The 26496-nt window shown below is 50.1% G+C and overlaps 2 protein-coding genes across 3 annotated transcripts in view; one reads left to right on the top strand and one right to left on the bottom strand.

Moving 5' to 3' along the window:
• INPP5F (inositol polyphosphate-5-phosphatase F) overlaps nt 1–8108 on the top strand; it is a 77762-nt gene extending 69654 nt beyond the window's left edge. Inside the window, exons 16-20 of the mRNA XM_004701258.2 lie at nt 100–171; nt 634–707; nt 1831–1959; nt 4328–4415; nt 5973–8108. Of these exons, the coding sequence (XP_004701315.1) occupies nt 100–171; nt 634–707; nt 1831–1959; nt 4328–4415; nt 5973–7122 (1513 nt within the window). The 3' untranslated portion in view covers nt 7123–8108. The remainder of the gene's footprint in view (nt 1–99; nt 172–633; nt 708–1830; nt 1960–4327; nt 4416–5972) is intronic.
• Nucleotides 8109–8564: 456 nt separating this feature from the next.
• LOC101646554 (minichromosome maintenance complex binding protein) overlaps nt 8565–26496 on the bottom strand; it is an 18914-nt gene continuing 982 nt past the window's right edge. The window contains exons 3-15 of one of the 2 annotated variants that reach the window (XM_045291621.1): nt 26231–26272; nt 23676–23777; nt 22342–22486; nt 20422–20573; nt 18699–18796; nt 17517–17689; nt 17072–17195; nt 15726–15843; nt 15046–15211; nt 13880–14013; nt 12648–12812; nt 10545–10633; nt 8565–10149 (exon numbers count right to left, since the gene is read on the bottom strand). In XM_045291621.1, the coding sequence (XP_045147556.1) occupies nt 10038–10149; nt 10545–10633; nt 12648–12812; nt 13880–14013; nt 15046–15211; nt 15726–15843; nt 17072–17195; nt 17517–17689; nt 18699–18796; nt 20422–20573; nt 22342–22486; nt 23676–23777; nt 26231–26272 (1620 nt within the window). In that variant the 3' untranslated portion in view covers nt 8565–10037. Of the gene's footprint in view, nt 10165–10544; nt 10634–12647; nt 12813–13879; nt 14014–15045; nt 15212–15725; nt 15844–17071; nt 17196–17516; nt 17690–18698; nt 18797–20421; nt 20574–22341; nt 22487–23675; nt 23778–26230; nt 26273–26496 lie in introns of both variants that reach the window. The other variant, XM_045291622.1, reaches the window with a different exon arrangement.

Raw genomic sequence — 26496 nt, 5'->3', positions numbered from 1 at the left:
GGGGGTGGGGGGGGCATAAGTGGCTCTGCTGTAGAAATGTGCTTTAGCGTAGGTACTGATGGAGGTGACGATGTGTAATCCGTGTCTTGTTTGTTGTAGTCTCACTGACGCCACTCATCGGGATGTCGAAGTGTTGCTTCTGCTGTCCGACATGGCTATTTACATCGCATAGTAAGTGGCCCTTTGTAAACCCAGAGTGAGTGTCCTTTGAAGGCTACGTTTGCTGCCGTATGAAACCTCATGGAACCCTTTTAGTTGCTCTGTTAAATTACTCTTTGACCCTTAGTCACTTGAAAATGTGATTTAGTTACTATCCCTGAGCGCATATAGCCCTGTGTGTGTATCTACATGTATGTGTGTGGCCTGAGTTCCGATTTCTCTCAGCTGTTTGTTGTTTAGGAGACTGCAGAGAGTTTTGCTATGAGGACGATTTTTCTGTAGCTATTGAACCACTCAGGGTGTTGATTCAGCTAGTTTGGAATATCTCTAAGGTACTAAATTCCTTAACAACTGCAGGATGTATGGTGCGGAGGCAGGTCTGGCTCTGTTAACTGCACAGTAATTTGCAACTATTTAGCTGACACAACTGTGCTTTTGATTTTAATCCTTTTTCCTCCCGTTCTTTCTGTCTAGTTACGACGATGAAGTTGATAAAGTAAACCAGTATCAGCGACTAAGTCTAGAAGACCTGGAAAAAATAGAAATAGGTAACATTTAGTGTGCTGCCCTAGTGCACAGTGGTTAAGTGCTCAGCTACTAAGTTTTGGGCAGTCAAACCCAGCAGCCACCCTGTGGTAGGAAGGTGCGGTGATCTGCTGCTTTACAGATGTAACAGCCTGGGAAACCCCATGGGGTCACAATGAATGGAAATAACTCAATGGCATTGCATAGTTTTGGATATCCAAGTCAAAGGAAAAGAAAATGCTGGGCTTTTTTAAAGAGATGGTCAAATTATTTAAGCAACTGATATGAGATCTTATTAGAAATAGAGACGCTAAGCAGTCTGTTTCTGGGACTTTGTTTTTTATTTTTTAATTAAAAATTTTATAAAAAATTACTCTGTTTTATCTTCCTGCAGTTCAAAGGTTCTTCCTTTACTGTTTCCTTTTTGTTTATTTATTTTTTAATCAATTTATTGGGTGTTCATACACCTCTTATCACAATCCATACATCCATCCCTTGTATCAAGCACATTTGTTGCCCTCATCATTCTCAAAACAATTGCTTTTTGCTTGAGCCCTTGGTATCAGCTCTTTTCCCTTCCCTCCCTGCTTCCCCCTCCCTCGTGAACCCTGATAATTTACAAATTATTATTATTTTGTCATGTCTTACACTGTCTGACCTCTTCCTTCACCCACTTTTCTGTTGCCCATCCCCAGAGGTTATATGTAGATTCTTGTAATCAGTTCCCCCTTTCCACCCCACCCTCTGGGACTTTGTTTTTTATAAATTAGTAATGGATGCAGTCTCATAATGCCTATAACCCACTTATTACTCAGGTACTGATGATTAACCCAAGGATCAAAACACTTGAAAACTTGGAGACTGAACAAGAGTTTTTATTTCGTTTGTAGCCTCATCAGACCAAATGGTTATGATAAGCTGATTGATTACCTTTTGTGTTCTAGTTGGGGCTGTGATGGACAATATGCATAATAGCTAACTGGTGATAGTTTTTTGATGAGGATAGCACAAAGAGCCTTCAGAAAGTTTGTGGGGAAATCCCATTATCTTTTAATTCCAGTTTACCACAGTCTTTGTCACCGAGTAGAAGAGAAAGTCGATAATCTATAGAAAATGTAACTTACGCATCATCGTTTGGGTCTATAGGTCCAGAGCCCACCCTTTTTGGTAAGCCCAAGTTCTCCTGCATGCGATTACACTACAAGCACAAAGACACCAGTGGCTATTTCCACACGCTGAGAGCTGTGATGCGCAACCCGGAAGAGGATGGAAAAGGTAACCCAGCAGACATGAGTGGGGTTCACTGACGACTCTGTCTACTCCAAGTCCCCTGGAAGTCGAGACGTTCGATAGCATTGCCAACGAATGAGAACTGTTCTGAGGAATAGTTTTGTGACTTGAGACCTTAAAATTAGCAACTTTGTCCCCGGCAACAGAGTGGTTTAATGGAACTGAAAATGCCGTTTGGGGCAAAGGAGTCTGTCCTATAGGGAGTCACTCAAGTCCCAGGCCTTTCCCACCCCGTGGCCTCATTCCTGGGTAGTAAATACAGGGGTTAGGGGGTGCAGGTAGCAGTGTAGGACATTGGGCCACCTCATCTAAATTCACCGCCATCAAGTTGATGCTGATTCATAACGAACCCCTGTGGGTCTCTGAAACTATGACTGCTTAGGGGAGTAGAAAGCTCCGTCTTTCTCCCGCTGGGCTGCGGGTGGTTTCAAACTGCTGACCGTGCCGATCTCAGCCCATCCTGTTGCACTGCACCACCAGGGCTCCTTCACAGGAGCACAAAAAGCCACACCAGCAGCCCAGGGCTGATTGCTGGGAGGGGTCAGGGATCCCTCCACCTCTCAGCCAATTCTGATACCAGCCATCCTTCCCACGGTGCTTCTCTGTCTCTGCTGGGCTTGAGATGTCATTGCAGTGGCCGTACACAACTCACAAGCCCGTCATGAGGTTAATTAGGGATGTAGCAGGTTACAATTTAGAATCAAGAATGGCTCAGGATACAGTTCTATCAGGAGAGCCTTTCCTTAGCTCTGCCCCCACACAGACCTCTCTTTGGTCCTGGCCTCTTGGCCCAGCTTCTGTCCTGCTCAGGCAAGTGTTACAAAGCTCTTCAGCTCTGCCAACAGTACCCTTACATAGGCCACTCTGCCAGCAAGCCTCATCCTGGAAGGTGCTCAGCTCAGTATTTAGCCCCGTGGGTGAGGGAGCCTAGCTCTGCCAAGGACCTGAAGGCACTCCCTCTGCTAGCAAGCCTCCTGTCCCTCGCTGTATGGACCAGGCAGCCCATCATCTCCTGTTGCTTCCCTGTCATGCTTGCTGCATGCAGTGGTCCATCTCCTTACCTGGGTGGGTCTCCTGCAGGGTCGCCAGGCCCAAAGGATGTGTTCCATCCCTATCTCATCTTTGTGAGCCCCCGCCCCACCCCAGGGATAGTTTGGTGTACGCCTAGTGGGGCTGACGGGGGTGTTCATCTCTTTAACTGGCAGAAAGCGCTTTCAGTTCCACGAATAGAGAGTTCCATCACGTGGTTAGGGTCCCGCACACCTTACTTGCATGGTCTCACCCCACAAGTGCCACTGACATTATTTAAATTGTGCAGCCATTCTCTTCTTTTCCAAATGGCCCACCCCTTTAACGGAAAACTCCCTGCCTCATCCTAGGCTGGTGTGTCTAGAACAGCAACGCCTGTGACGTGTGTGTGTGTGTGTGTGTGTGTGTGTGTGTGTGCGCGCGCGTGCGTGTGCTGGTCCGTGCAGGCCTACGATTATTTCAAGGAAACGGCTCTCGGGGCTGAGCGCCGAATCTGCAGGTTAGATAGCAGACTGCTAGGTCACTTTTCAAGGACAGGTCAGGATGAGTCGCACGCAGCCCACACGCCCTAGGAAACAAATGGACTTTTCTTTCAACTAATTAGCTTCTCACATCAGAATGCAACTGGAGGCTGATTACATTATATCACTTTGTGGAAGAAAATGATGTTTGATGTCTGCCAAACTCTGAAAATCATAGCCTAGGCAAGTGGACCACCACACCGAAGATCCCTAGGGGCTATGTGTTGGGCTGCAGTCTACAAGATAGCAGCTCAAAGTCACCACCGGCTCTGCAGAAGGAAGACGAGGCTTTCTACTTCAGTAGTTAGTCTCAGCAACTCCCGGGGGCAGTTCTACCCTGTCCTCAAGGGTGGCCTTGAGTCGGAACCAACTGGATCGCATTACGTTTACAGGAGCCCTGTGGTGTAGTTAGGCGCTGGGCTGCTTTGAAACCACCTGTCACGACACAGAAGGAAGATGAGGCTTTCTACTTCCATGAAGAATTAGTCTGAGAAACTCAGGGGCAGTTCTAGCCTGCCCTGTAGGGTCGCTGTGAGTCAGCATTGACTGTAGCCCTGAGTTTATTGTTGGATTTCAAGAACACTTGAGATGTTTTTAGTTGGTGGTTTAAAGATCTAGGACAAAGATTTAGGGGTTCAGCTAGGCTCTGTGGCTCCAGAAAGTCTATATTCCATGAGAATTTGAAATTCATTAATCAAGATTCTCCTAGTCTTTGGTCAAAGCTGAAACCGTTTTCATGTCAGTTAACCCGGTTCTCTGGTTCTGCTGCATTCTGTGTGAGCACGTGTTCTGTTGGGTTGCAGACACCCTGCAGTGCATCGCAGAGATGCTGCAGATCACCAAGCAAGCCGTGGGGCCGGAGGTGCCTATAATTGAGAAGAAACTTGAACGGTGAGCGTACTCCTTTGGTTACTCTCCTAAGAATGAAGATGTCCTTATGTGAAGTCCTAGTTCTTTACAATGTTTTGAAAAGGAGGAAGGTGATATTTTGTTAATATGTTAGTATTTAGAGAAGAAAGCTTTCTATTTCTATGGATTAGAAATTGTTGCTTGTATTTAAACTGTGTGTGAAATTTTCAGCTAATACTTAAACTTAAGAGCAGTAGCAAAGCCAGTGCGTGGGGATTCCCCAGAAGCAGCATGGAGTCCATTTTTCTAGAAGTACAGAGATACATGGGGAAAAGCACTGAGGTCCCCCCATTGATAACACGTAACCAGAGGAGAAAACTCTTCAGCCGTAGATAGGTGCTGTCAAGTGGATTCTGGCTCACGATCTCCCCACGTCAAGCATCGAGGGTCTCCCTGGTTTGCAGTGACTCCCGACTTAGCCTTTCCCAGGGCCTGCTCTCTCCTGATAACGTGGCCAAAGTACACGGGACAGAGGCTCGCCAGCCTCGCTTCTCAAGTCCCCAGAGTGGTTTGGTCTTCTGGCGGCCGGTGGTATTTTCACTATGCCCCGACAGCACCAAACCTCCACTGGATCAGTCTTTCTGTCCTTCCGTATTCACTGTCCAGCTTTCCCATGTATCTGAGGTCACTGAAAAGACCATGGCATGGGCCAAGCACGGGAAACCAGGGTCACATGGTTTCCTGGAAACCCGCAGGAAACAAAGCAGTATTAAGAGATGCCAACATGACTGATGTTCTCATGTTGAACCATCCCTGCGTTCCTGGAGTAAATATCACTGGCTCGTGGTGTTTAACTCTCAAAAAAAAAAAAGATACGCCACCCCACACCCTCTGGGCAGCTTTCATTAAGGTGGCGCAGCTTCCCATGACTTGTCATTCCCTTGTGTGGCTGCTTGCGGTGTCCGCAGGAGTCTGGCAGGTCCGCACTGCCCAGAGCATAGGCACCTGTGGTTTTGGAGCCCTTGAAAGGCAGCTCATCTAAATTCAGATGTACTGTAATCAAAGACTTGAGAGGCATGTAATATAATTTCACTCATTTTTCATATTTAATAGTCAAACTGAAATTGCTTTAGTATCTTAGAGCAAATCCAGTGTTTATATTAAAATTGATCCCACCTGTTTTTTCTAATATGGCAACTAGAATAGAAACCTTAAAGCTACAAAGCTCGCATCTTGGTGGACAGCAGGTGCTGTTCTAGAGAAGCCTGGTGGCCCAGTGGGTAACGGAGCGCAACCATTCATCAAGAGGTTGGCAGTTCAGACCCTCCGGCTGCTGTTCAGGAGTCAGATGTGTGGTAGTCTGCTTCCATCATCAGACTTCCTGCCTCGGAAACTGTTGGGGCAGTTCTGCTTTGCCCGTAGGGTGGCTGTGAGCCAGCATTGCCTCAGTCACAGTGGATCTGGTGATGTGGTTCCCTTCCAAATTCACCTCTGGCCTGAGCCAGTGTTTTCAAGAAGTTACAGCAAAGCTTTAAAAGCAGGGTATTTTCACAGATTGGGCCCCATACAGAAATCACCCTTTTCACTGCTTCTTTACAGGAAGAGCAGCAAACCTCACGAAGACATCATTGGTATCAGATCTCAAAACCAAGGCTCTTTGGCCCAAGGAAAGAACTTCTTAATAAGCAAGTTTTCATCCCTCAATCAGAAAGTTAAGCAGACGAAATCCAACGTAAGTATCGGCAATCTGCGGAAGCTAGGACACTTCGCAAAACCGGAGGTCAAAGTTAACTTTCTCAAACCCAACTTAAAAGTCAGTCTTTGGAAATCGGACAGTAGCCTGGAAACCATGGACAGCGCAGGTGTGATGGACAGCAAGGACCAGGTGGGCTCTGATGGTGAGGTGTCCTCCGACGAGGACTCGTATCACTCTGACGAATTCCTGACCAATTCCAAGTCTGACGAAGACGGGCAGCTTGCCAATTCCTTAGAGAGCGTCGGGCAGGTAGACTACGTTCTACCCAGCTGTGGGATCATTGCTTCGGCGCCCAGGCTGGGCAGCCGATCCCAGTCTATCAGCAGCAGTGACATCAGTATTCCTGTTCCTTCTGAAGTGACTGCCACTCACAGAAGTGGACTGGGTGGTGAGTCACCTGTGAAGAAAAGCCCCTCTGCCGGCCACAGAAACATACTGACTACTGGCTTTACCAAGCCCGTGGATGTTTATTGCCAGCGGTTTGCCCAGGATGCCCAGAGCAAAACGGCCCAGCCAGCAGAAAGTGGGGCCATTTCTGGGCAAACTCCGGGGGAAGGGAATCAGGGGACCAGCCAAGTTTCTAATGAGGAGACCCAGTCAGAAGCAGCGGTACCAACACCCTTGCGACCATCTCAGTTAGATGTGTCCCTTTCTGCAAAGGGCCCCCAGTTTTTGTCCATTGAGTCAGTGCATACGGTCGGCTCTCAGAAGACCCCAGGCTCTGGCTCTAGTGTGCTTGAACTTGAGATGGGCCGTAATGTAACGCCTTCCCCCTCCGAAGGCAGTAGCAGCAGGGTGGTTTCTCCCTTTGCGAAGATCCGAAGTTCCATGGTCCAGGTTGCTAACATCACCCAAGCTGGACTAACCCATGGGATCCACTTGGTGGCCAAAGTCCAGAAGAGTCCTGCAGAGCCCGAAGTGGCCAACGCAGCCCAGCAGAATGAACTCAGACACATGTTCACACAATGCCAGACGCGTATCATTCAGATTTAGTTTTCTGCCACCAAGATTCCTGTGGCTTTTATTTAACCCCAGGGGCGGTTCCCTGCCTTCGCCTGCTGTTCCTCGTACTGATTCTAGGGATCACGTATTCTAATTATGTTTAGTAGAAAAGGTTTTAAAGGGAACCTGGTTCAGTTTCCAAGGTGCCTGCTATGCGGTCTGAGCCCGCAGGTCTGAGGGGTACATGCTGGCCGGCCCATGTGTAAAAGTAAGCCGGGAGTCGAGTGGGTCACTGTGGGCAGAAGCTGGGCCTTTTGGAAGCAGTGGATGGTGTGGAGTAGACAGGACAGGTGGGCGCAGGTAGACGTGTCTGGGATTGGTGTTTTTCTGTTGGTTTTGTCAGTCAGTTGACTCTGTAGCGCCTCTTAACAAGGTAGGTAGCACAGTGCATTTTAGTGATGACGGTACTGGCATCGAAGAGCATTTGCAGACAAGCGTGCTTGGTTGTGCGTGGACAGAGTTCCCTCCAGTCTGCTCATTGAACTCTCCAGACCCAACTGACAGCATTCCGGAACCAGCACCCCGCCCCAGTCCAGGAGTGTCCCCACTCCCGAGTGGAGCCAAGCTGACCTGAGCACATTAGCTGTGTAGACCAACCTATTAAAATGCAGCCCTGCCATCTTCAGGGAGGCAGCATGCACACTGGCAACTGGCAGTTATACAAAGGAACTTCTAAGTGTGAGTCTCCAGGGCACGTTCCCCAATAGCTTGTGTAGACAATTAACAGCGGTAGGGAATTGGGGCCGAAGCCCAACTGTGCTCACGCTGGTTCTGTGACCAGCATCTTGACCCCACCCCCGCCCTGCATCCCAACAGGTCTCCATGGGTCTGGTCTGCTAGGGCCTTCCTGTTTGAAGTGACTCTCAGCTGAACATTGTGTCTGTGGTGCCTTTGTTATTTATTAGTCGCACCTTTATTTGAAGTGTCAAATCCTGTGACTATTTAAAATAAAACACCCTTGTGACTTTCCCTGCGAACGTGTGTTGTGTCATTATTACTTGAGTGACCCTTGAAAAGTTTTGATTTTAAGTCAGAGAATTTGTAACCTTGGTGTACAAGCAGTCTTTTAATTGTGTGACCCCTGGAGCCTTCTGATGACTTTATAGGTGATAAATGGATGACAAGCAATCCTGTGTGTTAAATGTTCCACAACCCAAGAGCACACACGTCAAGGTCAGGTGGTAGAGGCATGCACTCCAGCTCCACAGGTATGTCTACTAAAGCCTTAAGGCAAGGCTTGGTTCCAGTCAGAGTAAGGATGTCTGCTTGGTTCCCTGCCATTCAAATCAATCAATAATGGGCAGCCAACAGCTTGCAGATCTCGTCTCCTGACAGGGGGCCTTCTGGGTAACGGTTTTCATCAGGGGACAAAGGTGATGCAGGTGACAAGGGATGTGGAGTATTAGAACTCATGAAAAAACAGCCCCAGGTACTCGTAGTTTGCAGAGTTTTATTTATTTGAAAGAGGAGCCAATTCTTCCAGGGGAACTTTTCTTCCATACCAAGCAAATGATGCACTTACTTCTCTTTGGTCAATTACATTCACGTTGGCACAATAAACACATCACCGACTAACCTATTCTAGGCCAGTTATAGAGCAGGAATCTTCTCACAAATCCAGTTGAGCATTTTATTTCTGAAAGTTTATGGTCTAGTCTACCAGTTATAAAAATGAAAACCAGTTAGAATTCTAAATATAGACAGACTATTTACATTTGTTTATAAAAATAGATTTTGAGTTTAGGAAAAGTTAACAGTGATGTTATTAAACAGTCATGTTCGCTTCAGTTCACGAGGGATAGCAAACGCCCTGGCTTTTCAAGGCTGACCCTGTCTCCTGGGTTAGCAGTGTCAGCTTAGGCCTCCTAGGAAAAACCTGAATCATTCATTCCTGATTAAAAGAAATCTTTATATATCCTTATTAGGAAAAGTGACTACTCGAGTATTTGTTCATTTGCTTGCTAGCCACTGTGTTCATAACATTTTAATTGAAAACAATTGGTCTGGGTAGACCCTCCATCAACCAGGTCAGGACTGAATTATCAGATCATCACCTGATCTACACCTTTGGAAATGAAAAATCCAAAATCTAATACAATCAACAAAGCAACTAAATGACATTTAGAAAACCTTTTATTCTAAAGGCAGCTTTGATTCTCTTTGCCGAGTTCGCTATTTTGCTCCTTTCAATTTGGCCCAAACCAGTTGTAGGCAGCCTTCCCTGTGAGTGAGCAAGCCCGCCTGCACTGGGGAGAGAAGGAAAGGGGGGCAGTGCGTGTTCCCATGTACCCAGAAAATGCTACATTTAGTCTAATTCTGAAACTGTCCCTTAAGAAAAAGGAATACACAGTAGTAACTCCAGATTACTTGGCAAAGACAAAATTGGCAGCCTTGTCCAGCGATGTCTTGGAAATAATATTCGCCTGTGAAAGCTCAAAGTCTGGGGACCACTGCCAGGGAAAAGACTGCCTGCAGGCTGGTCGCAGCATGTGTGCGGGGAAAGCGGCAGGTAGGCCCTGCTCCCATCCTGGGACCCTGGGAAGGAGCATTTCGAAGGAAAGATTCCGACTTGAAGATCACAACCATTTCCTTCCGCGGAGATAACGGCAGGCAGTCCGGCCTGGGACTCGGGTGGATGCGTGTATTCGGCAACATGATCAGTATTAAACTTTAATATCAAATACCTTTTTTAACATTGTTACTAATTTGTGTAATTATAAAACAAACTTTAAAAGCTCCATAAAATCAGTAAGGGAAAAGTGCTTACTGAAGACCATATAAACTCGAGGCGCTCCCAGGCTGGGCTTCAGGCAGTCAGTCACTGGTTCTCAATACAACGACCTACAAAACGATGGTCTCGGGCAGGGTGGTGAGCCCGAGCGAGCCGCCGTTCTTTCCAGCCCGCTTCAGAGCTCGTTCCCATTCACACAGTGCTGCTGCTGCAGCCTGCCTCTCCTCAGGGCCTCCAGCTGCTTTGCTCGCAGCCAGCGCTCTCGCGACAGCGTCGTCTGCCCGGCGCTGAGGGACAGAAACCTGGTTCAAGATGCACAACAGCACGTGTCAGTCTAGACCCTGGCCCACGTGAGGGCTGCAGCTGAACCTCGGGGAAGGCACAAGCAGAGTCCCCTCCCTGAGCACCGGCCTCCCCCAACACCACCCCCAGCCAGCCTCACAGGGAACGGGGCAGTTCCCTTTTCCTAGTCTGCCTCAGTTACGCCCTAATGAGGACAAGCACAGCTGGCTGCTGACGGCAGTGACGGGCAGACATGCCCCAGCAGAGTCCCGCAGGCAGTCCCAGGGACGTGGGCGCTGCCCGGGGACTGCAGTGTCTCAGGCCAGCCCTAAAACCCCTGCGCGTGGTGGTGGTGGTGATGTGGCACGGACAGCGCTGTCCGCGAAGCTCCGGCACTCACCGCGCCACCACGAGCAGCTGGTGGAGGTCATCGGCCGTGATGCTCTGCGGGTCGTTCTTGCGCATCTCCACGAAGTCGTCTTCCACCGCCTGCGCGAGAGGGAGGGGTCTCTCATACCACTTGTAAGAAGAAAGGCTGCTGCTCTTGACAGGGAAAGGGCGTGTGGCACTGTGGTCCCTGGGCGGACGTAAACGTCGAGGGTGCCGGCCCTGCCTCTCTCTCGGACACAGCAGGCAGGAGGGTAAAAACTGAAATGCAGACTTTACGTGTGCACGCGCGTGCACACACCACACACACCATCCCCGCTGCTGGTGGAAGTGTTGTGGACACCGTAACAGAATCCACCCTCAACAGTAACAGAATCCACCCTCATTGGAGGAGGTGAGGCAAACCGGCAACTCGGGCAACCTGCAGTGCCAGCGAGATGCCCTTGAAACCGGGCAGGGGGATGGGGTAAGGGCCTGTGACAATTCCTCCCTTAAAAGCAAAGCAGTCCGGCTATCAAAAAGTATAGCGTCTGGGGTCTTAAAGGCTTGAAGGTAATCAAGCGGCCATCAAGCTCAGAAGCAACAAAGCCCACATGAAAGAAGCACACCAGCCTATGCAACCACGAGGTGTCGAAGGGATCAGGTGTAAGGCATCATCAGAACAAAAAATCTTACCATAGTGAATGATGGGGGGAGTGCGGAGTGGAGATCCAAAGCCCATTAGTAGGCCACTGGAGATCCCCTTGCAGAGGGGTCTCGGGGAGGAGATGAGCCAGTCAGGGTGCGATGTAACAATGATAAGAAATACAATCTTCCTCTAGTTCCTAAAGGTTTCCTCCCCGCTCCCACTACCATGACTCGAGTTCTATCTTGCAAGACTGGCTAGACCAGAGGAGGTACACTGGTACAGATAGGAACTGAAAATACAGGGAATCCAGGACGGATGAGCCCTTTAGGACCAGTGGTGTGAGTGGCAAAACAGGGAGGGTAAAGGGAGAATGGGTAGGAAAGAGGGAACAGATTACATGGAACTGTGTGTGACCTCCTCCCTGGGGGACAGACAACCGAAAAGTGGATGAAGGGAGACGTCGGACAGGGCAAGATATGACAAAATACCCATTTATAAACTATCAAGGGCTCATGCGGGAGAGGGGAGCGGGGAGGGAGGGGAAAAATGAGGACCTAATGTCGGGGGTTTAAATGGAGAGAAAATGTTTTGAGAAACGATGTACAAATGCGCTTTACACAATTGATGTGTGTATGGATTGGGATAACAGTTGTATGAGCCCCTAATAAAATGTTAAAAAAAAAAAAGCAAAGCAGTCACAGATGTTTTCAACTCTTTACAAACTAACCAGGGGCCCGTAGCAGGTAAGGGATGACTGATTCCAGCAAACAGCACTGTGGCGTTTTACCTTGCCAGCCAGGGCTGTGCATGCGCCCGAGAGAGATGTGGGGAGGCCCCGAGCCCCTCCTCTGGGCTCAGGCAGTTGGGGAGGCATGGCGCAACGCAGGGGAACCTCAGCCAAGCTAATGGAACAGAGACGTTTGTGGCCACAAACTGCAAAAAGCACAGCCACGGGCATTTGTTCACAGAACAGTCACTAATTACACAACAATGGATTTCCTTTTCAAAAGATATGACAAGTACACACAGGAAGGATGCACTGTACGTGGCGGGGGTTGGGGGCAATAAAAATGTCTCCGAGAAAACCCAAACCTGGGCCTGACTGGAAAAGGTTGGGGCCATGGGACGTTTTTGGAGGCACTTAAAAGGGAACCGACATTCATCCCAATGAGACTGCCTACTTGCTAGAGCATGTGGGACTGCTACGAGCTAGCCTCTGGACATCAACAGAGACTGTTGCCCATGAAGATGTTAGCTGCAATCCACAGAACAGCCATTAAGAAAATAACAAAAAATTATGGACAAATTAGGAAATTGAGATGCTGCATTGGAAAAGTGCTATTTCACACTAAAGGCGGCAATAACGGAGGAACTCAACCAAAAGCCGGGACACACAGAAAGCCCCCAACAGGATGACTTCTGCTCGGTACTTCTAGTCGATGGGAACTGTTTTTGCACCGGGAAACCTGGATGGTGACCCGAACGCACCTTAGTTATCTCCTCAGAGATACTGTAATCCAGGAATCTCAGGAGGGTCAGGTAGGTGCGGAATTTATTCAGCACGGAGGGCAGCACCGTCGAGAGGAGGCTGCTCATGTACTCCTCCATGTTGGGCGGGAGGATCTGGGGCTGCAGATGGATCTGGCAGTCTGCCTGCAAAGAGAAACGTGTACAGGATTTTCCAAACCCCAAATCACTCGGAAATGTCAGGAGGATGCATCAACTGTCCACGCCATCCGAGAGTTAGAATACCAGCTATTGCAATGGCGGCAGAGGGGTGGCGTGAAGCGGATCTGCTCTTGAGGCTGGTTTACAAGCGCACGATCTCAAATAGGCAGTAGCTGTCTTCTCAACTCAGGAAGCAGAGAGAGGTGGGCAGCCCCTCACAAGCAGATAGTAAAAGTGGTTCTGCTGTTTCCATAAGCAGGTATCCTGACCGAGGGGCCTCTCTAGGAACTACATAAAGTAAATCACACACACACACCCCTGAAAACATGCCCCACCTTATTAAATCACGGGCTCCACTTCCCATCAGTCACCGAGAGGATAGTTACATACACAGACACACTGAAGGAGCTGGAGGGGAGCAGAGCTCAGCAACCTCCCTACAGACGCATCCTGCAGGCCAGATGAAGGCCCTCTTCCGGTGCCCGGGCATTTCTCGGCACAGCACAGTCACAGGTGATTAAATTCAAAAACTCACTGCCAACCAGGTGGTTCCAACTCATAGTGACGCCATAGGGCAGGGCAGAACTCCTCCTGTGTTTTTTAGACTGCCTCATCTCTCTTCTAAACCGCAGCTGGTAGTTTTGAACTGCTAACGTCGAGGTTAGCAGTCCAACATGTAACCATGGCACCACCAGGGCTCTGTTAAAAGATGTCTTGCCGAGTTGAAAGTGGCAGAAAGCGTTACTGGTCAGTCCACTGATGGACAATGAGACTCAGCATGTTGATCAAACCATTATTTCGTGTAGCCCTAGAGGGAGGCCTTTCCCGTCATCAGCTTTGCTGGCAGGTGTAAGCCAGCTGCTGCCAGGCTCATGTGACATCAGTCCTCTGGCCTTGGGCAAGAACTCAGGAACAGCTTCCCTTACTAAGAGCCAAGAGCCGTCATCTTCAAACAAATGCACCAACCGTGTCAGAGCAAGCAGACCCCAGAAAAGAAAGGACCATGTGGGACGGGGTGTTCACTCCACTGCCACATCGGGGCCTCTACCTACCGGGAGCAGGGAGCGGCCCTCCGACATGATGAGCACGTTGATGTTGCAGGGGAATTCCATCTGGTGGTAACTGAAGTCGTAATCCACCTTCTGCCAGGTGATCAGGTTGCTCAGGGCTGTCACGTTATGAACACCTGGAGAAAAACGAGTGGTTTCTCGAGCGTTCGGGCCCCTCAACAAATTCGTCTTGCTGACATTGGACATTAAGAGATGAGATTTCCGCCACTTCAATAAGGCACTGCTATCCCATTCACTCTGTTACTGCAACTCAGCGAGACTTTGATCAGGAAGCACGAGGCAAGCCAGAACGGCAGGGGCCAAGACCGTCCCCTCCCTCCCCAGACCCTACCCAACCCCCACACACACCATTCCCCAGCAGCCAGCACACAGCCTGCAGAGACGAGGCCCAGGAAACAGGATTCTTCTGGGCGGGGAGTGCACACAGCTAATATAGAGGAGTAAGAGTCCAGGGGTCCTAAAACTTTTTAAACGGGGCCAGTTCACTGTCCCTCAGACCCGTTGGAAGGCTGGACTATAGTTTAAAAAAAGACTGAACAAATTCCTATGCACACTGCTCATATCTTATTTTGAAGTAAAAAAGGGGGTTGGGGAGCAAAAACACCCAGAGGGCCGGATAAATGTCCTTGGCAGGCCGCATGTGGCCCGCGGGCCGTAGTTTGAGGACGCCTGGGTAAGACGATTTCCACTCATTTCTGGCGTCATAGTAGCCAGTCTATGGCATTTTTCCTTCAAGCTTTACCTCTGGAGCTTCTCATTAGCTAATCCCCTTCTTAATTCTCCCACTGGGGTCCAGAGAAAGCCACCTCTCTCATGTTAGAGCATGTTCCACAACAGATATGCATTTGCACCATCTGACCTAAGTATTTTCTTCACAAAGTCTGAAATCTTGAAGAAACACCCCAAGGGGCAGGCGTATGTGTTTTTATCAGACCTGGTCTACGCTTCACTCAAGACGGTCTATGGCAGCAGGCAGGATGGATCTCCTCCAAAAGGTTCTGTGCTGCCCTATCCTACCCTTCAAAAGCTCGGCTGGTGTACACAAATTCAATTCGCTCCTGTATCTAAGAGAGTCCCAGCACGACTCATGTGCTTGTGGCCCCTGGCACACTGAACCAGGTGCTGAAAGGGAGCATCGGCGTGCATACCTGGCGCATCCAGCTGCCCCTGCTCCAGGAGCGTCTCGTCAACTACAAGGGAAGTATTGCTGGGCAGCTGGAGGAGGCCACTGACCAGGCGGTTGGCAGCGTAGTCTTTGTGGGGGATGAATCTCATGTGGTTCATGTTCTCTATAGTCATCTGGAGACGGAAAGACTGTGGAGAGAAGTGCCTAGTGAGCAAGGAACACGCTTTCCCTGTTTCACAATTTACACTGGGCATTGAGCTGTTTCCCACCGAAAGAGTGATGTTTTTAAGCTTCCAAGAGCAGAATCTCATTGCTTATTAGACTCTTTGGGGGCAAAACAGTGGGAAGATCCTCAATAGAATCACCCCGATCCCATGAGCTATCTGATTCTCCAATACCTGGGTCAGCATTCTTCATGAACAAGTCTCACTTTATCAGACTTCACACGCAGATCAGCCCCAGTAGACAGTACATCTTTAAGTGAGTTAATAATGCTGCTGTGAGACTGACAGCAAGGTGCAGAGAAGGTAGTAAGAGGACACAGGGGAGGGCACCTTCCAGTCAGGTCCCTGTGCAGGCTACGCTTGCCCTGACGCTATTACAGTCTCGGTGAAATAGAGGGTGAAATGGTGACTACAGGGGTTTTTCAAGCATGTTCAGGTTTAATAACATGAGATATAGGTATTTCTAGGTTGGTCTTACTGCTGGAACAAGATGCTGAATGATCCGGTACAAGTGTTCTGTGAAGGTACTACTCCGTGGACAGCCACTCAGGTTAAGGGTGAACTTTCCTAGCGGAAGAACATCTCTTCTTGAGTATCTTAAAAAAAAGAAAATAAATTCAATGAACGAGTTTTTCCTCTTGAAAAGCAAGCAAGCAAACATGGAGTTCATAGTATGATTAAAAATACAGTCGGTAGTACCTTGACCAGTTATATTCCTGCCAGATGGCAGCCGTACAAACAACAGCTAGCCTTGCACAAGCACACACCGAATCCCCACACTCCGAGCTGGGCACTATTAGCTTTGCATTATGGACAAGAACTTGGGGGTAACAGAAATGGTCCTTGAGTGCCCCAGTTCACACAGCCTGGAAGTGGTACGGCTAGGACCCACCCAAGCCTAGGGACTTGGGCTCCAAAGCGTAGTCTCAACCATGCTGGGTGACTGGCTCAATGTCTGCCCTGGGTACAAAGACGCTTCCTGCCGTGCTATTAACGGAGAATGAGGACAGCCTAGGGCTAGGGAGCTGGTTCAAGCTGCAGTCCAATGGCCCCGTGAAAACGTGTGCAGGGTGTGACAGGGGAACGCTGGTCTTAATGACAAACACAAGTGACTGACACGGGAGGCCAGCACAGCTGAGATCTGCAGAGAGAGGCTGTGGCCAGGCAAGGGGATAGCGGCTGAGATGCCTGTGAGTGGTGACGATGAAGCATGACTTCTCCGGGGACGTGGCGGAGGAGCAGACATTCCTCTTGAAGTCAGAACACAGAGACTCCCTTGCAGTCACAAGGCCCGGGCTGCGAAGCCTGTGCCAAGACTTCTGGAGATGCGTATGTGGTGCCCTAGTCTGTGGCCACAGGGCCCCGGATGCAGGAATGGAGAATGCAGAGTGCATGCAGGACACTGTATAACGTAACCAGGTCCTGGGTCTGGTGTGGGCTCTAACTTGAAGATAATCGTAACAGAGAAAAGGTGAAAATACACCAAAAAGATTGTGTGTGATCAAGTCTAACACTTGTTACAGGGAACAGGGTCTTTTGTGGGACCCGCCCACAAAAGACCTCAGAAGCCTTCCTGCTCTTTTGACTGACACATGTTCCCGTCCCCAACCTGACTGCTGGAGTCACTTTTGACTCATTCGGCCCTTAGAGGGCAGTGGACGGGCTGGGGGAGCAGGAAGGTCCCCTGCAAGCAGACTGCCACATCACTGTCCCAGAGTGGCAGGTGGGTTTGAGCAGCAGGGCCCATTAACTACTGCGCCTCCATGCTCCTCTCCAAGACCCCACGGTGCGAGTCCCTGGCCCGCCCCCGGACAAGCCACTTACACGGTGGAGATGAGATGGAGTATAAGGTACTCGGCTGCCACACTGTCTCCCAGAAGGGCGTGTGTGAAGAAGCCCAGGAGCTCGGCACGGACTGGGGACAGCTCGGCCATGAAACCAGCAGCAACTGCAGGAGAAAGAGAGTCCTGTTAGTGACCACCGCAGGCCAGTCACCCACCGCCCAGACCTCAGCCCAGCTACGGAGAAGGGTCAGGGCAGGCTTGTGATCTGGGTCAGCAGGTGAAGCCAATGTCAAGAATGTGACAGTGCCCATACTTTGATTTTGCTACATTTCAGTCCAGAGAATCACCCGGAGACAGCATGGGGCCCAGACATGGAGATGTGGGGGCAAGCGACAATGACCACACAGGGCAGCTGCCTTGCAGCCTCCAAGGCACCGGCCGGACACAGGCGGGGGAGGGCATGGGGTCCTGGATTCGGCACGTACAGCTCTTGCTCTCCTCTCTGCTAAGGCAAGCCGGCAGGAGTGGGTTGGTGTGCTGCAGCTTCTGGGCTAGAACCACGTGGATCCTGGGCACTAAGGAGGCAGGAGGGCTGTGGACCCGCTGCTCTTCGGAGGTGTCTGTGCATTCCATCGGGTCCAGGAGTGAGGAGGCGTCCCTGGGGTGGGGGCGCACAGGTCAGCCTGGGCAGACCCAGGGGCACCTCTCAATACAGTGAGAGCCCAGCTGCTTAGGTTGTGAGATGCCCCTGGGTCAGCTGCCTAAGAGAGGCTCCACGTACACCACACTGCCCCGTCTGCACAATCATGGCTCTGTGGGAGCCCACTGCAGCAGCCCTGGTGTCACGTCAGCTGGCTGAGGGGCTTCCTTTCTCACTGGCCCTCTGCTTTCCACTCACCCCTCTCCTTCTCCCTCCATCGAATCAACTCTGACACACAGCGGCCTGGAGGACATGTTACAACTGCCCCTATGGGTTTCCGAGATCTACTCTTTCCAGAAGTAAAAAGCCCTGTCTTTATCCCCATACCTCCCCTTACAGAAGAGGAAATGACACCTTGTCCTAACATTCTCCAGCAGAGATTTCAGCCCAGTTAGGTCATGTACACTGCGCTTACTCCATTCTTTAAGAACACGGAGGTTTTCAGAGCATGCTGCCCCTACAAGAAATGGCGCACACAACAGGTCACGCCCAGCCCGGGCACCGGACACTTCCGAGCACCCTCCTTGCCCAGGCCCCTTCTCAGAAGCTGCCTACTGGAGCTCAGTGGACACAGACTGCGCTTCTCCTACGTGGTCACTCTTCCACCCCTCGGAGCAGTGAGTGAACACACAGCAGAAAAGTCGCGAGTGGTTCAGATTTGCTAAATTAACAGGTGGCAGATGATGGAAACACGCAGCCAAGACATTTTTAATCTTCAGACTGTCTGGGGATCCCGAAGAGAGATGCACGGACAATCTTCCTTGGTCCACCTCTGGCAGAGGACTGGCGTGTGTCAGACACTATTTGATGCTTTGCCCTGACAACTACCCTCACTTTCCAGGAAGCCCCAGACACAGCTAGTAAGTGGCCAGACTGGGCACCCGCCCAGGCAGCGGGCTCAGCGCGCGCTCTCCCCTCTCCCCAGCACCAAGTGGCTTCACTACTGAAGAACTGGAAACGGACCCACCTGTCCTCGCTCAGCACACTCAGCACAGGGTCCACAGAGAGCACGCCATACAGCTCGAGGACGTCGTTCACCTTGAAACAGTCCCAGCCCTCATACACCTAGAGGACACCGGGTGGAAGCAGCAAGCCGTTAGAGGGCTAAGTGGCCTTCCCACGTGACGACAGCAGCCTGGAAGCAGAAGCATGAACACTGGCCGCTCACAACGCTGGTCAGGAACAGGCCCGAGAGCAGCTGAAGTCACTCCTCTGCTGCAGAAGCGGAGGCCAAGAGAGGCGAGGGAAGGAGGCAGTGACAATGTGCAAAACAGAAAGGGGCCCTGGCCAGGGCATGCTCTCAAAAAGCCACCCTGCGGAGAGGAGCAGGCTTCCCCAAGGAGGAGGTTCAACTAAAACTACAAAGAAACCGGTGCAGTCTCACAGCACATCGACGACACCACAAGGAGTCCTCTAGCCCAGCATCCAGGATAACCACGTGGGGAGCGTCTGCATCTGTGGTCTCCTAGGTGTCCCAGCCTGTCACCCCCATTCCACCACCCCCAGCCCCCAGCCTCCCCGAGGGAAAGAGTGACCGGCAGGCACCAAAAACCAAATGCACCGCCGTCGAGTCACTTCTGAAAAGACAGACTGGATTTCTTCATACATGAAGCAGCATTGGGGGACCAGCACCCACCCCGTCTGAGATGCTGCGTCACTAAAAAGAACACGCTTTCCCAGGGCCTGTTAGACAGGCCTCTGTAACTCCTGACAGGCACTTGCAGAGAAAAAGCGGCAAGGCCAGTTAGCCACATGCCACAAGTGATGTTCTTGTTAAAACCACGACATTTTGCCACAACTGAAAAATAGCAATAATTACATTAATGACAATGAAACCAGAAAGAAGAAAAAATGTCCCAAAATGGATTATGATAAAGATTGTACAACGCTTCTTGATATGACGGTACTATTAAATTGTCTGATACGTGGAAGAAGTAAAACTTAAAAACAAACAACCCACAATCACTATGAATGGCAATCTCCACTGTCAACCTGACACTCAGCATCATTTCTTCTTCACCTAGCAGGATAAACACACACAGAACCAGCAAGATGGGGAAAGAAATGATCACAGGCCTCTCGCCTTTGTTTTAAATACAAGTGAGAAAAGAGGAAGAGGCCGCCCTCTCTCAGGAAGATGGTGATGACATGGAAACATGGAAAGAGGACATGAGTTAAAAAGTTGTTCCAGCTTCAGCCCCACTCCTAGACGATGAGCACCCGGAGGATTCCTAGATGCCGTGATAGAACCGTCGCCCCCGCAGTGATTTCCACTCCTAATGGGGCATGTTACTTTACATGGCTGAGTGGGAGCAGAGGCTCGTTCTAGATCATCTGGGAGAGTCGCTGAAATCACACAGGTCCTTAAAACTGTAGGACTGGTCCTGGCTGGGGTCAGGAAGTGTGACTATAGAGTGGTCAACAGGATGCCCAGCGGATGGCTCTGAGATAGAGGAAGGGGGACAAGAGACCAAAACTCTTGTGGCCACCAGACGTTGGAAAAGCCAAGAACTGGCTGACACCTGGACGTCAGTTACCCCGAGACTCACGTGTCTGCCTTCTGACCTTAGTTTCAAGCCAGCAACTGTGTGGTGCTGTTACAGAAGTAACAGGAAGCCATTTCAAGCTCTGAGACACACGATCTGCCTGTGGGCACAGAGATGGGTGGAAGGCAGAGGGGAGGGGGTTACCTTCACGAGGCAGGCAGGGCCGCTCTCTCCGGGCAGGGGGAAGTTCAGGTCGAAAGGAGACGACGGGGTCAGGCAGTTGGGCTGCTGTCCAGTGGAAGCTTCCGTTTCTAAGCGCTTTGGCTCTCCGCACCGCTGAAGGCCACCAGCACCCCCTGCAATCAGAGGGCATCGCTGTCCTTGGCCACTCTCTGGGCTGCCTGGAGAAAACCGCTCCGACAAGCGGGGCTCCTAAGCTTACCAAGTCTCAGTTGTTACAAAGCCCTTTGGTTGATGCATAAGAAAATTAAAAATGTATAAATTTTAATGCTTTTCCCCTACATAAATAAATGGCAACCCTGAATTCTATGTTGAGCTGTACTTAAAACAATATCCCTTCCATATAGTTCCGTTGACATCTTTGACCTAAGGAGTAACAAAACATATGCTTCAGTCAACAGAACCAACCACCTAGAACCACCACCTGGGTCAGCTGAGTAAACTCTGTGGCAACATACCCAGGGACCACACGTGCCCCCCTGCTCGTGCCCCCCCTGCTCGTGCCCCCCTGCTCGTGCCCCCCCTGCTCGTGCCCCCCTGCTCGTGCTCCCCCCTGCTCGTGCTCCCCCCTGCTCGTGCTCCCCCCTGCTCGTGCTCCCCCCTGCTCGTGCTCCCCCCTGCTCGTGCTCCCCTGCTCGGTAGCTGGCTTCACAGTAGTTGTTGAGGAAACACAGGTCGCAGCTACACCTTAGGGCTGATAACTAACCAGATCACCATGGAATCGACTTGGTGATCCCAAAGGACCAACTACTGATCCATGTCGGGGAGGGGGTGGTGGAGTGGTGTGCGCTGATTTAAAAAAAATACACAAACGCCAATCCCGAGAGTTCGCATGTACAATTTCATTTCTATAACATTACAGCAACAACAAAACCGTAGCTCTAGAAAGCACAGGTGTGGCCCCCAGAGGGATGGACGGGGGCAGAAGAGGGGTAGTGCAGCTAAGAAAGGGTCCTTGTGGAAATGAACTCGCTGTCTCTCTCTTGTGCGCCGACCGGTCGGTCACATGAGTGTATACACACACACACACACACACACACACGCAGTGGTTCAATCAGTGCCCATTTCTGGTTGTGACTCTGGTCTCTAACTGTGCAAGAGTCACCCCTGGGGGAGCGGGGTGGTGGGAGGCCCCTCACAACTGCACATGGAGCTACCCCTGCCCCCAAGTAAGCAGCTGGATGCCATCAACACATGGGAGGGGCAGAGATAAAGAATAGGACTAGCAGCCACTCCATCCTTAGTCTCGGAAAACCTCAGGGGCAGTCCTGCCTGCTTCTACAGGCTCACTCACTACAAGTTGGAATCGACTCGGTGGCAAGGCTCTGGCGTTACCCATCGTAGTAAATTCACAATCAATATATGGTAAGAAAGTGTGATCATCAGTCTCTCTCTTGACAAAACGCCAACATGTGGTCTCCTGTCGGAATCAAGATCTCCTTGTATGTTAAGCCGGTTTTAACAAATGGACAAGGACAAATTTATATAAAGAATCACAAAAATCTGAGATAATTCTAAGGGTGTTTGCTTTATATCTTAAGAAGGAAAGCATCTCAACCCACAACGCATCTGGTATTTTTAGTTTCATCAAAGTGCAAACCACTCTTGCAAGGAGTTTCTGAGACACAGGAGTCAAGCGTCAGGCGGGGCAGTGTGCATTCCTATCACGTGAAAGTTGGGATAGAAATCTGGAACAGGAAGGGAAAGGGCCTTGTCAGCTGTGTGGCCACCTCCCACCAAGTGGGGACCGATGACCAGAGTACAGCGGAAACTCTCCAAACCACCTACCATTCTGACCCGCTGGAAAGCAAGCCCCGTCTAGAACTAGCTTAGACACAATGAACTCTGGGACCAAACCCCTGAGAGCCTATGGCCCTGACCTACCGGGGTGGCCGGCGGCTGCGTGCTGCTCTTTCTGCTTGTTGGGCTGCAGGTCCATATCATCGTCATCTTCGTAACTCCGCTTGTGCCGGCTGGGCGTGTAGGATGTCGAGGGGCTGACTCGGGCTTGGTTGGCGTTAATGTAGGCGTTCAAGGGAATGTTAAGGAAAGACAGCATGGGCCGAAGGGCAGCCTATGGTAAACCCTTTGCGTGGCCCAGAACAAGTAGTCTAGGTAGAGGGAAACGGTTTTCCAAAAGCAGTTGGATTTCTGGTGTTGGTCATGGAGGGACAGGTGACAGCTGTGAGTGAAAAGGACAAGGGGAGGAGCAGCCAGGGTCCTGGCCTGAGGAGAAACACTGCAGCAGTTCCCTCCTCACTGCCCCGGCACTGCGACAGAGAAGCAGAGGCCTGCTTTGCTGGGTGCAGAATGCAGCGCAGTTCCTGGCCACGGAGCCCATTAAGGTTGGCAGAAAGCCCAGCAGGAGGGAAATGTGAACACCCAAGCACCCAGGAATATCTGCAGAATCCCTTCTGGTGTGAAGCTGTAGATTGAAAACTCAGGAGCCCCTTGGAGCCCGGCGGGTACAGTTACTGAGACCCTGGAGTTGGCCGCCTGGGATCCCAGTGCTCAGGTGAGACCCAAAAATAGCGCCCCTGGGGAACATGGACCATAGTCTCCACAGCCGGGCTGTTGCTCTTGCTTTCAAAAACCCCAGACCCAGCTCTGGCAGGCTGAGAGTGACCCAGCACTACAGGATCTGCCTGCCAGGTGCTGCCCCTCAGTGGCACACAGTAGTGTCCTATACAGGGGGCCATCCCAGGCTGGTGGAGCCGCTCTACCTGCACTGCATGGGCATGCTAGACTGAGCCCAATCACCGACCAGCCCTACAATCTACCCCTTGAGTGCCTGTGAGCTCTGCCCGAAAGATCACTCAGAAAAAAAGATGTTTCCCACAAAGTCCTCTCCACAGAGCCAGTGTGTCTTCCCTTAAGAAAATTAGAATGAATTTAGCTGAGGTCAAAAGAAAAACAGCAAACACCAGTTCCGTGATCCGGGCCCTCTTTCGTCAGTCCCTCTGCCGAATGCCAGCGTTTCTCACTCAGGGAGGGGCTCTGGGGTGGTTCACAGATTCTTTCATCGCAGACAAACGAAGCCATGTCAGGCCACACTCTGCACGCAAATAATACGTTTTCCTTTCCCTGGGGCAGAAGGACCAAGTTCTTACACTCTCAAAAGCCAAACTGGTCTTTTCCATGAAAACCAAAACCCAAACCCATACTCGTGTAACTACCCGGGGGACCAGGCCACACAGGCTGCCTCAGGTAAAGGATATCTCCTTCACCCACGTCGACTCCCCCGGCACCGGCACGCAATAAAACGTCTGTCTTTCCACCGTGGTCGTCCGTGGGGAGTTCAAATCGACTTCTTGTTGAGGCTGTGACGGGCACAAATTGTATTTTCTTTAAGACCATTCGTAAAAACAAAACGAAAAGGAAAAACTAGCAAGTGCATTTTCACATCATAAAACTGCTGCAAATATTTCACAAATGGAGTTACATTATTAAACAACTACCACATATACTCCAATAGAAGCCGAATTTTGCAACACATTTTTAATGCAGTTTTTGTGGTAAAATTAGGTGTCTTGGCTGATAATTGAGTATATACAGTATTCAAACTACCTTAAAAAAAGCAAAAACAAAGAAACCTGATAGTTTCCAATGCAAAATCCCTAATAAATGGCACTCTCGGTTTCAAATTCCAACCTTTTAAATCAACAGGACACCCACTGGATCATAAACAGCCCATCAATAGTCAACACTGGGTGATGCTCCAATGTAAGTTACGAACATTAAATATGATTCCCAAGAAGAGGCAGTCTGTAGTTCTGACTTAGAAAATCCCAAGAGGTTTTTTTTTCTAAGTTCAGAGTTAAGACACACACAAGCTGGAAACGTTGCAGGTTTCTTCCTCTCCTCTGCAAGCCTAACACCCCCTTTTCTGGTCAAGGGGCTTATGGTGGCGGCTTCTTAGGGCCACACAAAAACTCCCTTAGGAGCCCTGGTAGTGGTGATGCACGGGGCTGCTAACTGCAAGATCAGCAACTCAAATTCACCAGCTTCTCCCCGTTGAGAAAGCTGAGGTGTTCCACTCCTGTAAAGAATTACATTCTCTGAAACCCACAGGGACAGTTCTATCCTGCTTCATAGAGTGGCCATGAGTCAGAATTGACTCAAAGGCAATGAGTTTGGTTTTAGGTAGCATCTCACACGGACAGTGTCCCCATCTTCAGATGTGGCGATCACAGAGCTAGTGTCACACTGCATTAACTAGAAGCCGCAGTGTATTAGTATAGTCACTGACAGGAGTCAGGGCTACTTAAACCAAGGATGCTGATACTTGGACCCTGGGACTTGGCAGGATATTGACCCTTAAGAGTCTGTTCTGTGGGGAAAAGATGTCAAGAGTCTAAAAGTAAGTCATCTTGGGTAAGGTGAAACAAGTCCTTCCAGCAGCCACTGCTCTCAGTAACTGCAGAAAGTGACTGTTTTCTGTACTATCATCTCTGAGCAACCTCCCCCCTCCGGCCTGCCCATCTGTCCTGATCGGCCCCCTCAGCAAATCCTGGGAAGTGGTGGGCTGGCCCCAGAGCTCACAGCTCAACGACCTCCTGTAGGGTTTGAGGAACCCAGGAGCCAGTCTCAGAATGGGAAGGCACTGGTGCCTGGGACGCCAGAGATTCGGGATCTGTCCAGCCAAGTGAGACCCCAGTGGGGGTGACCCCACGCTGAGCCCTGGCCTGCCTGAACACCTGACCAGCCCCCACCGGGGATGCTGTCGCCTTTCCTGCATTGATCATGGGTCTAGTTCTCCACAGAATCACAGGTTACTTCCATAAAATGAAAATCACTGTGGGTGAGGGGCGACGGAGGACAATGTAAGATATGGGAAAAAATAAGCTGTAACTTATCAAGGGTTCAAGAGGGAGGGAGGAGGGCGGGGGAAGAAGTGGGGAGCTGATATCAGGGACTCGAGTGGGAAGAGAATGCTTTGAAAATGATGATGGTGGCATATGTGCAAATGTACCTGACACACTGGATGAATGTATGGATTGTGAAGAGATGTAAGAGCCCCCAATAAAAGTATTTAAAAATAAATAAAGAAAAGACAATCACCAGGTCCTCCTTACAATCAGGCAGACAATGGAGGGGGAAGCAGACAAGCAAGCCCACGCGCCCTGCTCTGCCAGCTCTCATCCCCACTCTCCTTCTCCCAGCCCCACCTCCTGTGGAAGGACATTACATTCTTCAAGGGTAGTTCTCCTTTCTGCAGGAGTTTAATTCAATGTAATCAAGCCAGGGCTAAACCCTAAGTAAGTCTTCTGTTTTTGTTTTTCAAAGTAAACATAAACATGCTCCGCCCTCCCCCGCCAACACCCAAAACCAAATTCACTACCATCCGAGTGGATTGCAACTCATAGCAACCCCATAGGACAGGGTAGACCTGCCCTGTGAGTTTCTGAGACTGTAACTCTTTACAGGAGTAGAAAGCTACCTCTTTCTCTCACGGAGCAGCGAGTGGTTTCGAATTGCCAACCTTGCAGTTAGCAGCCCAACACAAATATATAAGTATTGGTACTTGTATGAGAAAGGAACTCATTTTTTCATATATGACATTCTACCTTCTAGGAAACCAATAGATTAAAAAACTTTTAAAATCCTACAAAAAACCTCTAATAGACAAATAAAGAGAACACATCCCGTGCTTTCTTAAAACTTACACTCAAAATTAATGCATCTGAAGATCAAGGAAAGGGGAGTAATAAATCTCTTCACAGGAGAAATTTCTTACAAAAAAGGATTTAGCAGCTGCTGGATAGATACATACCCCGCACTCTGCTACGTCTCGATACTTCCCAAAATGAAGAACCTACGCCCCAGACAAAGGAGAACAGGGTTCCGTCAGTGTGCCAGAAGTGAAACTCCCATCACTCGACTGCACACACGCACGCACACAAACAGGATTCTGTCAGTGTAGCAAAAGCAAAACTCCCATCTCACACACACACATACACACACACTCTCTCTCTCTCACTCACTCTCCCTCAATCTCCTCTCACGAGCGCGCATGCGCACACTCTCTTCTCTCACATG

The sequence above is a fragment of the Echinops telfairi genome, unplaced genomic scaffold (assembly GCF_000313985.2).
Source record: "Echinops telfairi isolate 266 unplaced genomic scaffold, ASM31398v2 ScPeMD7_70;HRSCAF=299, whole genome shotgun sequence".
NCBI lineage: Eukaryota > Metazoa > Chordata > Mammalia > Afrosoricida > Tenrecidae > Echinops > Echinops telfairi.
This window is presented reverse-complemented; position numbering and strand designations above follow the sequence as displayed.